Here is a 13,298-nt window from a genome sequence, read left to right on the forward strand (position 1 = left end):
TAATTCATAATAAAGCACGCTGATTTGTTTGAACCAAGCCATACTCATGAATGAATGCAACGCACTCAGAGACGTAATACGGGACGCCTTGGTACAGACGTTCAGTCCACACACTGGAATACACGCTATTATCTCATGGACGTGACGCAGCTTCAAAATATCAAACCGGAAGTACGAATTTGCTCGAAATAACGCAAAAACAACCAATTTTCACTTTTTTTGTGAGATATATGTGTCCTAAGTGTTTTTAGCAGTGTAGGACACATATATGACTGTCAACAGCTCAAAAAATGTGTTTTAGTGTTTCGTGACCCTTTAAAAATAAAATTAATAATATAAAAGGTCTAATGTGAAGCAAACCACTGCTGGATCACACAAGGTGCACTGTGTTCAACTATATCTCAGGCGACATCTACAAGAACTACCTCACTGATAAAAACTGGTTTTTAAATGGCACACTTACAAAGATGGTCTTAATCAAAGCAATTGAATCACATGGTCTGTACTCACATTGTTCTTCTAGCATATTAAGAAAAGTACCTGCTACATATAATGCTAATCATCTCCACATCCACTGATGTTCCACAGGGTTCAGTACTCATCCCAATTCAGTTCTCCCTTTACACTAAATGGTTTTGTAGTTATCATCTCCCAGGGCTTCATCTCTAAATCTTATTGAGCTTATAATCAGTTAATGCTCACAATCCCACCCTCTGACAAACTAAGTACCCTACAAATAACTCAATGTCTGGCTAGGATATCTACATAGATGAACGGCTGTCTTCTGAAACTAATTTTATGAAGCTTCTGTGCAGCTCATCCAAAAACCATCCTTGCCAAAATGTTGTCATTTGAATAAACAACTCTACCATCTAACCCACACAGAAAGCCAAGAACCCAGATGTCATACTTGACAACAGCATGTCATTTATACCACATGAACTAACTAGAGTCAAGACACACAGATTCCTCCTGTCGAATCTCCAGAGTCAGCCCTTCTCAAACCAGGGAACAGTGCCGTATGTTTCATTAGTACACTGAGCGCATGTCAACCCCTGTCAGCTACGTCCCATTCTGCAATTCACACCATTGCAAACTAATATCCATAATTCCAAATAAAGAAAAATGAAAACATCTTGCACCGGGTTGTTTATATCCACTAGGTTTTATTGTGTCTATATTAGCTTTATTTGTAGAAGGCATTTGTTTGTATTTGTACACAAAATGTTTCTTTTCCAAGAAGATAATGATCTAAACCGCATGCTTACCATCTGTTGATCACAATGGTCTCATTCGTCAAGCTAAAACACTTTTTCTCTAAGTCGTTCTGGATAAAAGCATCTGCTAAATTTCACAAATGCACATGAACCGTGAGTAGAAATAAAAGTAACACCTTTCAGAAAAAATTCCTCCATTATGAAGAGGCTTAATTTACAGCCATGGTTCTTTAGCACACCCCTATTTGAACATTCGCAGAGCAAAGGCAGAGCTAATAGTTGCTGTAGTTACACATTTCTAAGTTTAACTTTCTTGTCACTGTTGCCATGGCAGTGTTGCAACAGTTGTCATTGAGAAAAGAATATGTCTTAATTACTTTGTTAAAAAGCTCCACAGAAAAATAAATCTTATTATATAAAGTGTTGCCCACTATAACAGCTCAACATGGTCACCTTTATAGAAACTTCTCTCACTTTTTCTTCAAGGCAAACTCTTTTTCAGCTGCTTTTACTGTGCTTTTTTTCTCCCAAGATCAAAAAGTCTTTCTGTGGGTAGTATCCAATAAAAAAAGACCTTATTCTGTAGTCTATTTAGTCAAGTTTGACTGCAAATATTCTAGATTTTGGTGCAGTGTAGACAGTATACAATAATCAATCACTAATTACATAATTAAAATTGTATTAAAATGAAAAATATGTCTAAAATATTTTGTCTTTTGTAAAATATATTTTGCTTAATTACTCAATAAGTAATTTAATTACTTGAATCAGTACAACTTAGCCTCCTAATCTATGCAGATCCTGTAATGGGGTCAGATTGACATCGTAATGTTTTCTTTTAAATATGTGAATGTCTGTGGTGGGCCTACTGTATATATAATACCATTTGGAAGCGGACAATCTCTGTTTTCTAGATATATGAAAACAAAAACAAAAAACACAACTGGATTTTATAATACTATTATTACAATAACTCTTGCATACCACAAGATAGAGACAAAAATTAATAGAACTTAAGCCCCCATCAGATTGAGCTGATTTTTATTGTCAGTTACGAAAGTTACTATGTCAAATTAATCGATTTTGTCTTGATAAAATCTTATTGTGGGTAACAAATGATGTCATCTTGTGATGTCTACGGCAAGCAGTTCCAAAAGCAGTCACAAGTGTTTCTATAATGATATTACTTATCTCAATTTTAATTTTTTATAATTATTTCAATCTCAATAAACACTGATGCTTGCTGACAACTGGGCTACATAATTTAAGAGCATTTACTTTGACATTGATAGGATCAAATGTATATTTCTTTTTTAATAATAAGATATTTTCTTTTAAATGTAAATGCATATTTTCCAGCCATAGGTTGCTTATTTAACACACCCTTACCCGAACTTGCCGCGAGTGAGACAGAGAAAATGAAAAGAGCATCAGCATCAAGGAAAAAAACAGATGCTCAAGACAAAATAATGACATATTTTAAAAAAATTGCAAATGTGTGACAGAGGTTTGTGATACAACGGGCCAAAACAAATCATCCACCTGTAGAGTTGAGTAGTAGATGGACACAAACAAACACAAATTAGTAATATCTTTTTCTGGGAATAAATATATTTTTAAAAGGAATTTTGTTTGGTATAATTTGTATCTTAATTTTAATATATTTTTTGTTGGTCATTTACTTACTAGATAAACAAAAATAACGAATAACAACAGATGTGACATGCTTCAAAATCAGTCTGCTGCTTCAGCACCAAAGTTACAGTTTGTTAAATAAAATAAAACCTAGTCTAAATAAAATTAAAGCTAAATATTCACAACCTATATTAAAAGACTAAATCATCAATTGCCGGTGAGTTTCAATTTAATTAGTTTAATCAAGTAATTAAGCAAGTTAGGCTTTTACAATGTATTAGCAGCAACAAAAATGTTCCCAGATTACCTCATGGAACGAACTTGGTCAGAAGGATGAGAGAACTCAGAAACTCATTGTGGGAATGGAAATGTCTGCATATTTATGCCAGTGGATCAGATAAAATTGTTTAAAACACTTTTATTTTTTAGAGAAAGTATTTACAGTTTGCATAACCAATGATTGATTTTCTCCACCGGAGACCCAGCCATAAGTAAATATACTGGCCATTTCTTGATTACTGACCCGCGTATTCAGGGGCGGACTGGCCATCTGGCAGACCGGGCAGATTCCCGGTGGGCTGACGTACTTTTTGGGCCGGGCTGATCATCGTCTTATGATCTGATCGGCCCAAAAAAGGCTTAGCAGCCTATCATTTATTTCTGCCTTATTAATTGACGCTGCTGTGATCTCTGTGACTCTGAAAGTAGATGCTTCTTTTCCCGGACAGACAGACCGGGCCGGCCCATGTGACACTCTGCAGCCCATTGGCTCTTTTCGGTATTGACATTGGGCTGGCCCAATTACAAACTCCTATTTTGGACTCTGTGTGAGCGTGCGTCGTGTGTGTGTATTTGTCTAAATAGTCAAGAGTCAGAGAGAAGAAACGCAAGGGAGGCGCAGAGAAATCGCGGGAAATACACCGGCGTTTCATTTAGTTGTTCTGAAAAGTTCGCTGTTCATTCTAGTACACAGCTAAAAACGCAAATCATGTGACCACACACATGCACACTCTCTGCCAAGAGTTGCAGCCAGTAGTTCAGCGGGTGAGCATAAACCCCAGGTGAAAGTATAGTGCATGTCAGACAGTTCATATGCTGGATGATCTTATCTCACTATAGTTGCTAAACGTGATATTGAATTCATCTTGTTGTCTCTATCTAACAATTCTTATGTCTTTTGAATCACTTGTTCTCAGTTAACTGTTTTGGCTGAGTGCAAAGATAACCTAATATATTAATTTATGTAATCACATACACTGATTCTGCACATTGACTGATTGCCTACCTTTATCGTTTAAATTTAAATGTACGTTATACTGTTATAATGGCCATTATTGGTTATTAAAACTGATATTCTGCAAAAGAGACTGGGTAAAGTTCATTCTTTTCAATGGAAATGAAAGGAGACAGTTATATTTAAGCCCTGTTTTGTTATAAATATGCAGAGTGGAGATGATGCTCATATAAATATGCAGCAACACGAAGCTGTTTTGTGTTTGTTAGTCATAATATTAAAATAAAAAAATTTGACTTATATTATGTTTTGATTGTTTAGATAGTGAAACAGCGAGCAGGATGAGGTGAAAGAGGCGAAAATGTAACACTGTTCCCTTTGAAGATTTGCCCATGCATTAGCAGGCAGTTTTTGTTATGTTTATTGTTGAAATATAGGCTGAGTGAATAGTGTATTGAATAAGCTAAATTGGCTGTAGTGTATGAGTGTGTGTGAATGAGTGTGTATGGGTGATTTCCAATATTGGGTTGTGGCTGGAAAGGCATCTGCTGCATAAAACATGCTGGAATAGTTGGCAGTTCATTCCACTGCGGAAACCCCTGATAAATAAGGGACTTATGCAAAGAAACATAAATTAATGAATAGTGTATTTTTTAGAACTTACCAAATACCTGGACAGTATACAGAAATTAAATTGAGATTAAAGTTTGTATTTATTTATTTATTTATTTCATATATATGGCTTTTGTGTTTTATAGAATATGAGTTGATAAAAATATTGGACGTGCATAGATAGATAGCATTTTGATTGAATTTAGTGGGCCGCTCTGGCCCAAAATGCCAGGGCCGATTTTTTGCCCCAGTCCAGCCCTGCGCGTATTAATGACAGCATCCGCGAATATAACTGAGAAATTATGTGCTCCTATTGACCAGTGTCACTCACATGACAGAATCCATCATTAAGACCAGGGAAAAAATTTACTTTTTGCAATGGGGTTGTGAGGCGTCGCAGACATTGTATCGATTGTTGTGAACTATGCCACATTATATGACAAGAAACGATTAAATCTTGTGTCACGACGCCCATTTGTCGTTTATGACTCCCCACGACACCCTACATCAAGGAAATTGTGACAAAATTGTGACAAATTCTTGTGATCTGACCAGAGTTTTAGCCTCTTGTACTATGCAGATCTTGTAACGGGTTCAAATTGAAATCATAATGTTTTCTTTTAAATATGTAAATGTCTGTGGGGGGCATATATATATATATATATATATATATATATATATATATATATATATATATATATATATATATATATATATATATATATATATATATATATATATATATATATATATATATTCATTTATTTATAAAATACCATTTGAAAGCTTAAAATCTCTATTTTCTAGATAAATGAGAAAAAACACAACTGGATAATTCACTACTATAATTACAATAACTCTTGCATACCAAATGATAGAAACAAAAAAAAATGTTAAAAATCAGTGCCTGACTTTAAAACAAAATTAAAACGTACCCGGAGCTAATTTTAATTCTTCATATGATACATAACTCATACAACAGTATTTATCAGACCAGTATATGAACAAACGATTTGTTATATATAGTGGTTTTATACTGTGTATTTTTATATGCCCAAAGCACTTCAAGCAATCATACAGTATAAGGAGGTCTCTTCTCAACGCTACCAGTGTGCAGCATCCACCAGAATGGATCATTTTGTTGTGCCACAAAAACATTTAAGCAGTTCTGAAGGTAAAAGAGGGACCAACCAGTATCTAATAAAGTAGCTGGTGAGGCATTCAATTGCTATTCATAAACTGCTTAGCATTAAGTGAAATACGCTTCTGCATCTGGCTCAGCCTGTGAGCATTTCCACTGGTAAACCAGACAATAAACTTACACATTGAGAAAATACTATAAATTCTCCTCAAAAACTACATAGCATGGCTTCACAAGCTCATTTTAGAACTCATATTTCGGCTTACCCCACCCCCAGGTCTTCCACTAGATTTCAGTTCAGTCATCATAGATATTTTACTCTGAATCTTTTTACTGCCAGCTTATTCCATTAAGTAAGGCCGTTCAGTTTTTCTCAGCTGACTTTTATCGCTTTCATTTGGACTGTCTGTCTACAGCTAGCGGTGCTAACTTTGATACGGTTTCATTTGAAACCATTAATATTTCATGTAACTATTCCATATTACATATAGATTTCTGCAAAATATCAGTAATAACCGAGACAATGGCTTTCGAAGCCTGCTTTTTCAATGGAGCAGGTTCTAGAGGAATGGTGGATAATGAATATAACTTCACTCATTTTTTCTTTTTAAGTTACATTCCTATGAATACATTACATCAATTTGGGAATCATTTTTCAGGTATTTTAGAGTTTTATGCAGCCATCTGGCAGAGCAGCACAAGAAACCTATAAGGTGAACTATGTTACAGTATGTCTGTGCCACTAGCACCAAACTCAATTAAAGGGATAGTACACCCAAACATGAAAAACCTTTTCATATTCAAAGGTTTTAAACATTTATGATTTTTTATTTTTTATTTTTTCTTAACATAAGATATTTAGAGAAATGCTGGTTGGCAAATTACCATGGATGTCAATGGGTACCAATAACCAGCATTCATCAAAACAACTTATTTTATTGTATTACCAGAAGAAAGAAAACTCAAATAGGTTTAAAACAATTAAAGGGTGAGTAAATATTTACAGAGATATCATTTTTAAACTATCCCTTAACAAAAATAATATTAAATGTGTATTCTATATTACTGAATAATAATAAATTACAATTCATAATATAATAAACAATAAAATGAATAATAATAATACTAATAATAATAATAATAATAATAATAACACCTACACTGGTCTCATGGTTTAGTTTGGTTACGATTAACTTGCCATTGGTTCGGTTCAATTCGATATCCCTCAATCAGGGTGCATTGACGGTGCTTTCCATACACAGTTTTATATTTTCTTCACATTTTTTTTTCACAAATTAATATGTATAATTTATATTTATATATTATTTGTAATACGATTTTGTCCCTTAATTCAAACAGTCAGATATATAAACTAATATTTTAAACCAGTGGTTCTCAAACTTTTTTCTATCAAGTACCACCTTAGAAAAACATTGTCTCTCCAAGTACCACCAAAATGAGCAGCATTGAAATACCGTAGCGTAGTTGGACTAGTAAAGCAGCTACAACTCTGCACAGTTAAAAAACCTGGCAGATTACCTTAGAAATATAGCCTATATATAATATATGGCATACTATATACATAATTTTTAATACATTTTGAATTATATGTTGCATGTACATGACATATTTCATTCCTCCGTGTACCACTAGAAGGAAACCCGCGTACCACTAGGGGTACACGTACCACAGTTTGAGAACCACTGTTTTAAACAACATGAACATTTGCAGTAAATAAACAAATACAAATATCCTGCTCGCTTTCTGAGCCTTGTCTACCAAGTTCTTACACCCCTGCGATTGGTCACATCCTCAATTGAAAGGACTGCGATTGGCTCTTACGCGAAGGCGCTCTTTACAAATGAGTGACACTGATAAACGGCAGCTGCGATCATAGCTGATCCATGATAGACACTATGGAGAAAACTCGCGCTCGTCTCTGTATCCAGAAGTATCGCTGAAACAGCTGAGAGGAGAGGAAAAGTCATGCCAGCAGGTCAAATGGGCCACAGTGAGAGAGAGAGAGAGAGAAAGAAATGGAGTTTACTTTCATTCTCTCAATCGCAGTGAAATAGGGGCTTCTGCTGTAAGTGTCAGTGCAGGACTGTCCAGCAAACACACACGCAGTGAAATTGTGCAGTTTCTGCGTTCATAGTAAGCTACGGCGACATAATGCATATGAGATAAATGGGGTCATGATTATTACTAAACCGATACCGAATTGTCCGCGTCAGCATCGCAGTGCACCGAAGCAACAATTAATTTTGACACCCCTAATTATAATAATGAAAAAATACATATATATGGTTCAGTGGAGAAAATCTAGGATGTCAAAATTCAAACAAATATCTCACTGCAAAGAACAAAAATACTTTGAACTTAGGCCTATCACTGTGCGTTGTGTAATTCTTCGTCTCCACATCATGCATTAAAATCCTTTAACGCACAGCAAGCCCTTGATCATCCCTTACATATAGCACTTTGAACCCATGGCTCTTTATGGAACCATATGAAATTGATCCTGATTAGATTCTATTTATGTGGTAATAAAATATAATAAAACGGATAATACTAATTTTGATAACAACAACAACAACAACAACAATAAACTAATTACTAGGACATTACTTCACCTCATAAAAACTTTTGGAACGGTCTTCATTTATAAAAAGGAAATACACTCAAAGGATGTTGTTTGAGTAAACAAGTTTCACACTTTTCACTTCACATAATTTCAGTCATTTATAATGTCATTTATAATTACATTAAATAATGTCATTTTTTAGCAGTTGACACGGCAAGATAGTCTGTCTATTCTATTCTATTGAAAGAATTCTATTGAAAAAATAAGACCAAAAAAATGTACACAAAATGCAATTTAAGAGGACAAAAAGAGAAAATGTCTTCTTAAGGACGTGGGGTATACAGCTGTTCCTTCAATAGGAATTTATCAGTGGCAGCAGGTGCTGCTGAACAGATTTTTTTTTACCTCTTCTGGAACAGCGCGAATGTTGGTGAAGCCCTTTCTAAAGACCACAAAGACTCGTCGAGCTCCACAGCGGAGAGCAGAGGTGGCGCAGTCGAACGCTGTGTCTCCTGCACCCAGGACGATCACATTCCCATGCAGCTTTGGCAGCTGTGAGCGGCAATTACACATGCCTTCAAGAATGAAAAAAACACAAATTATGAGTAAAATTTAGGTGAAAATAAATATAAAATGCATAAAATATTGATTGAAATCAGTAACATTTGACCTCTGAATGTCACAACTAAGAAATAGTTTCTGAATACACATTTTCTGTTAAGCCTTTGATGAACAGGCTATAAAATAGATATAGAAAAAAATAAGCTTAGACTGGTCACTTTAGACCAGTGTAGTGCATCAAAGGGTAAAGTATAGTAATTTTGTAACATCGTATACACATGAACACAACAGAAGATTAGCTGAATTATTGTGAAAGGATGTCAATTGGTATATAGTTTTTTTTTTTTTTTTTTTTTTACATTGCACCATGTTGAAAGGATTTTGTCTCTCTTCTTCAATACCTATTTTACTGGCTTTTGCAACCAAAGGAAGGAAATCCTTTGATGTGTAGAATCCCTGTTCCGTGGTCAAGCCCTCGAAAATCTTGTCCCTGTTTGCTTGTGGAAGACCTGCAGGACAAAAAGAAAAACAAATTAATTTAAAATATTGTGTGCTGAGATTAAAACAGTTGGAGGCGATGCATGATGAGTCAGATATAACAATGTGCTTTCAAATTTTGAGGCAAGGGGATTTTGAATGCAAAATTATATTTTTCATAATTACGTGAGGAAATATATTGCCTATTCTGAACAGGTCTACATTTAGTTTTTGCAGATCATTTGCAAATATTATATTATATTATATTATATTATATTATATTATATTATATTATATTATATTATATTATATTATATTATATTATATTATATTATATTATATTATATGTAAGGGAAAAAAAAAGTACATCCAAGTTGTTGTTATCATCTGTTGTATAAGCCTGATGCATTTTACTTGGCAAAAACTGTCAGGACTAGTAATTCTTGTTTTGGTGGCAGAGTCTGGACACTAGTCCTGTCATGTCTATTATTGTGCTCTGCTGGAGTTTCCTCTGGTCGAGCACTTCATCCTGCATGCTCCTACTTGACGCGGTGTTGGTGTTGTTTAAAGCATGCGGCCTGGTATTTACATTGTGGTCGCGTGCTTTAGTGTTGTTTCATGTGAACATGCAGTTAATGAGTTCTCTCATTGGCTGCGTGTTCGTGAGCACATGGCATTTGTTGGATCTTTGTACCATGTGCTCTCCCATCTATTCTCTTGGCCTACCCATCTTATGATCCTATTATTCGTCATTTTGTTCACCTGCCTGCTTGTCAGTGTATTGGTGTACTTTCCCTATTTGTTTTCTAAAAGTGTTGTCCTGTGCTGGTCTGTCATCGTATTGCATCAGTCAAGCCAAGCCAAGTCAAGTTAGTCTTGTTATGTTGTTACATTTTCCCCCCACTGGATTGTTTTAGTTGTTTGTTTGTTTTTTGTTTGTTTATTTCTTTCTTTTATATAATAAAATCCTTGGTTCTTTGCATTTGGGTCTTCGTCTCATCATTCTCAACACCCAACCCGGACAAAAGAAAAATAAGTACACAATTTTTTTACAAACGTATTACACAATTATTTGCCAGAACAAAACATTGATTTGTGCTTTAATAGTTTTTTTTTTTTTTTTAATTAAACGCAAAGACGTCGAATCGAAAACAGCTGAATGAAGATGTTTCAAGTATACACTCACCTATGTATTATACAGTCACAATATGGTGCCAAAGAGTCAAAACCCAAGTCACAGACAGACAAGCATAAAATATGGACCCGAAGACAGTTAAGAAGATTCAAAATATACCCGGATGAGCGTGTGTTACTTGTTTCAATACTTGTTATCTGGGAATGACATAACTTGAAATGTCAAGACTGACCAATCAGAATCAAGCATTCCAGAAGGCTATGTAAAAATATACTTTATAAAACCTATTTAAATTAAGGTAGGAAAAATCTGCTTTGCACCTTGGCGCATGGTCTAAAAGGGTTGAGCTTATTTTCTGAGTGAGTTATGGGTGTGTTTTGAAAATAAACCAATCAGAGTCTTATCTCCCATTCCCTTTAAGAGCCAGTTGCATTGCGCCATAGTGCATTTGTATGGCACACTTTGTAAGTGGAAAAAACTGAGCATTTCACTAGCAAGAAAACAGTTAAACAGAGCATCTACAGTGCGAGAATGAGATAAGGTCTTCTCATTATCTACTTTAACTTTCTCTCTCGTGGATAGGGAAACCTTATAAATAATTAATTTAGTTTGTTAAGCGCAAATATTTGATTCAAAACTATTTCTAAATTCAGTTCTAATTTCCAGCAAACGGATAAATGAACAATAATAAAAAAGTGTGTTCGAACAACCGAGTTATATCCAAATACACATGCTCTGCCCCATATGGTCTAAAACCTGACAGGTGGGCAAATCCAAGCTTGTTTTTAATAAAACAAATATAAATATCCATATAATAAATAATACTGCTAATAATAATAATAATAACAACATTTTACAAAAGCAAATTGTTATGAATAAATTGAATATGAAAATGTACAATTTTGAAAAGACGATGTGGCACTCAACCATCATTGGGGCATAAATAGTGCAAATGACATCATACACATTCATTTGAATTAGCCAATAAATCTAAAACATTTCAAATTGCTGTGAGATTGCGTTGGTTATCATAATTATTTTCTTTTTTTTTTATTTTCTTGTTTCCTTTATTCTTGTTGATGTAAAACACTTTGAATTACCATTGTGTATGAAATGTGCTATATAAATAAACTTGCCTTGCTTTGAAAAAGCAGCTAAATAAATTTGAGTCCAAAAGTCCCATGTTAAACCTGAGAGAAGTCATGATTTTTTATTTATACATATATATATATATATATATATATATATATATATATATATATATATATATATTAAGGGTGGAGCCGAACCCGAATACGGTATTCGGAAAGGCACGAATAGCGTGTTTTTACGAATACTTGATTCGAACAAATACTTGAAAAATTATTTGTATTCGGGAGCAAGAAAAACACTATATCAAAAAGCAGCGTTTCCTCATGAGACCACAGTGCATGCCCGCGTGAGTGAGTGAGAGAGAGAGAGAGAGAGAGAGAAAGAGAGAGAGAGAGAGAGAGAGAGAGAGAGAGAGAGAGAGGCAAAACGCGCCAATGCCCGAAACTGAAAGCGAGACGTGACTTTAAAGGGGTTGTTTCATATGGATTTATTAATCATTCTTACTGTTCAGTGATCGCAAACTGCCGTAGTTTATTAAAGACGCAAACCTCTCACTGCACGACAGCTGCGCGCCTTCAGCAGACCTCCTCATTCCTGCAGCACGAGAGCTTTATTATCGTTTATGCGCGCCAAAAGTGGCGGATCTGTCCAGTAAAATATCTGACTGCGTGTCACCGCATCCCTAAGGACTGTTTGGCGAAATATTTGACTGCATGTCAATGCATAACAAACGACTGAAAGGATATAACTAGAGAACTCTCCACTGTGCTACTGGGTGAGAGCGTATGGCAAGCCGTTTTAGCATTTAAACCTTGTTCAGACTATCCATAAATATATTTAGAGATATCTCTAAATTATATTTTGACTTGTCATAACTATAATTCGACTAGTCAGATTGGAAATATCTGCAAATATATTATGACTAGTCATATTCCACCATTGACTTCCATTGAAAAATATTTGCAGATATCTCTAAATAAGTTTTGACTAGTCACAATTGTAATTAGAGATATCTCCAAATGAATTTTGACTAGTCAAAAATCCAATTCAAGATATCTACAACTGTAATTAGACTTTTAGTAAATTAATTAGAGATATCTTCAAATATATTTGTAAATATCTCTAAATATGATGAATTAAAGATATCTCCAAATGTATTATGACTAGTAAAAACTCAGTTAGAGATATCTCTAATTACAATTGTTACTAGTCAAAATTCATCTGATTTCGTACTAGTACAATTGTAATTGCAGATATGTCTAATTGTCATTCTGAGTAGTGGAATTATAATTATGACTAGTCAAAATATAATTAGAGATATCTCTAATATATTTATGGAGTCAGAACAAAGATTTAAATGCTTAAAAGGCTTGCCATAGAGAGCGCTTCTCACTGAACAGAGCACCGCGCAACCTTATGTAATGTATTATCACATGCACTAAAAGCATCCTAAAAGCATCAACACAGCCACATTCTGCCCCAGCAAGTCAGTTTCAAACATAAAAAAAAAAAAACAAACAAACTTTGTGTCTTTTTTTGTGGCTGGCAGATGATAATAGCAGGGCTGTATCTTTTAGTATTATATAGAATACTTTTGTTCTGCCAGATTT

General features: G+C 34.5%; 1 protein-coding gene across 2 annotated transcripts in view; it reads right to left on the bottom strand.

Moving 5' to 3' along the window:
* dpydb (dihydropyrimidine dehydrogenase b) overlaps positions 1–13,298 on the bottom strand; it is a 303,194-nt gene that overhangs the window by 185,303 nt on the left and 104,593 nt on the right. For both annotated transcript variants that reach the window (XR_012386199.1, NM_212893.1), the window contains 2 exon segments: positions 9,386–9,493; positions 8,829–8,998 (listed from right to left, as the gene is read on the bottom strand). Coding sequence is in view for 1 of the 2 variants with exons in the window: in NM_212893.1 (NP_998058.1) it covers positions 8,829–8,998; positions 9,386–9,493 (278 nt within the window). In the remaining variant the exon portion in view is untranslated.

This window comes from Danio rerio, chromosome 2 (assembly GCF_049306965.1).
Source record: "Danio rerio strain Tuebingen ecotype United States chromosome 2, GRCz12tu, whole genome shotgun sequence".
Taxonomy (NCBI): domain Eukaryota; kingdom Metazoa; phylum Chordata; class Actinopteri; order Cypriniformes; family Danionidae; genus Danio; species Danio rerio.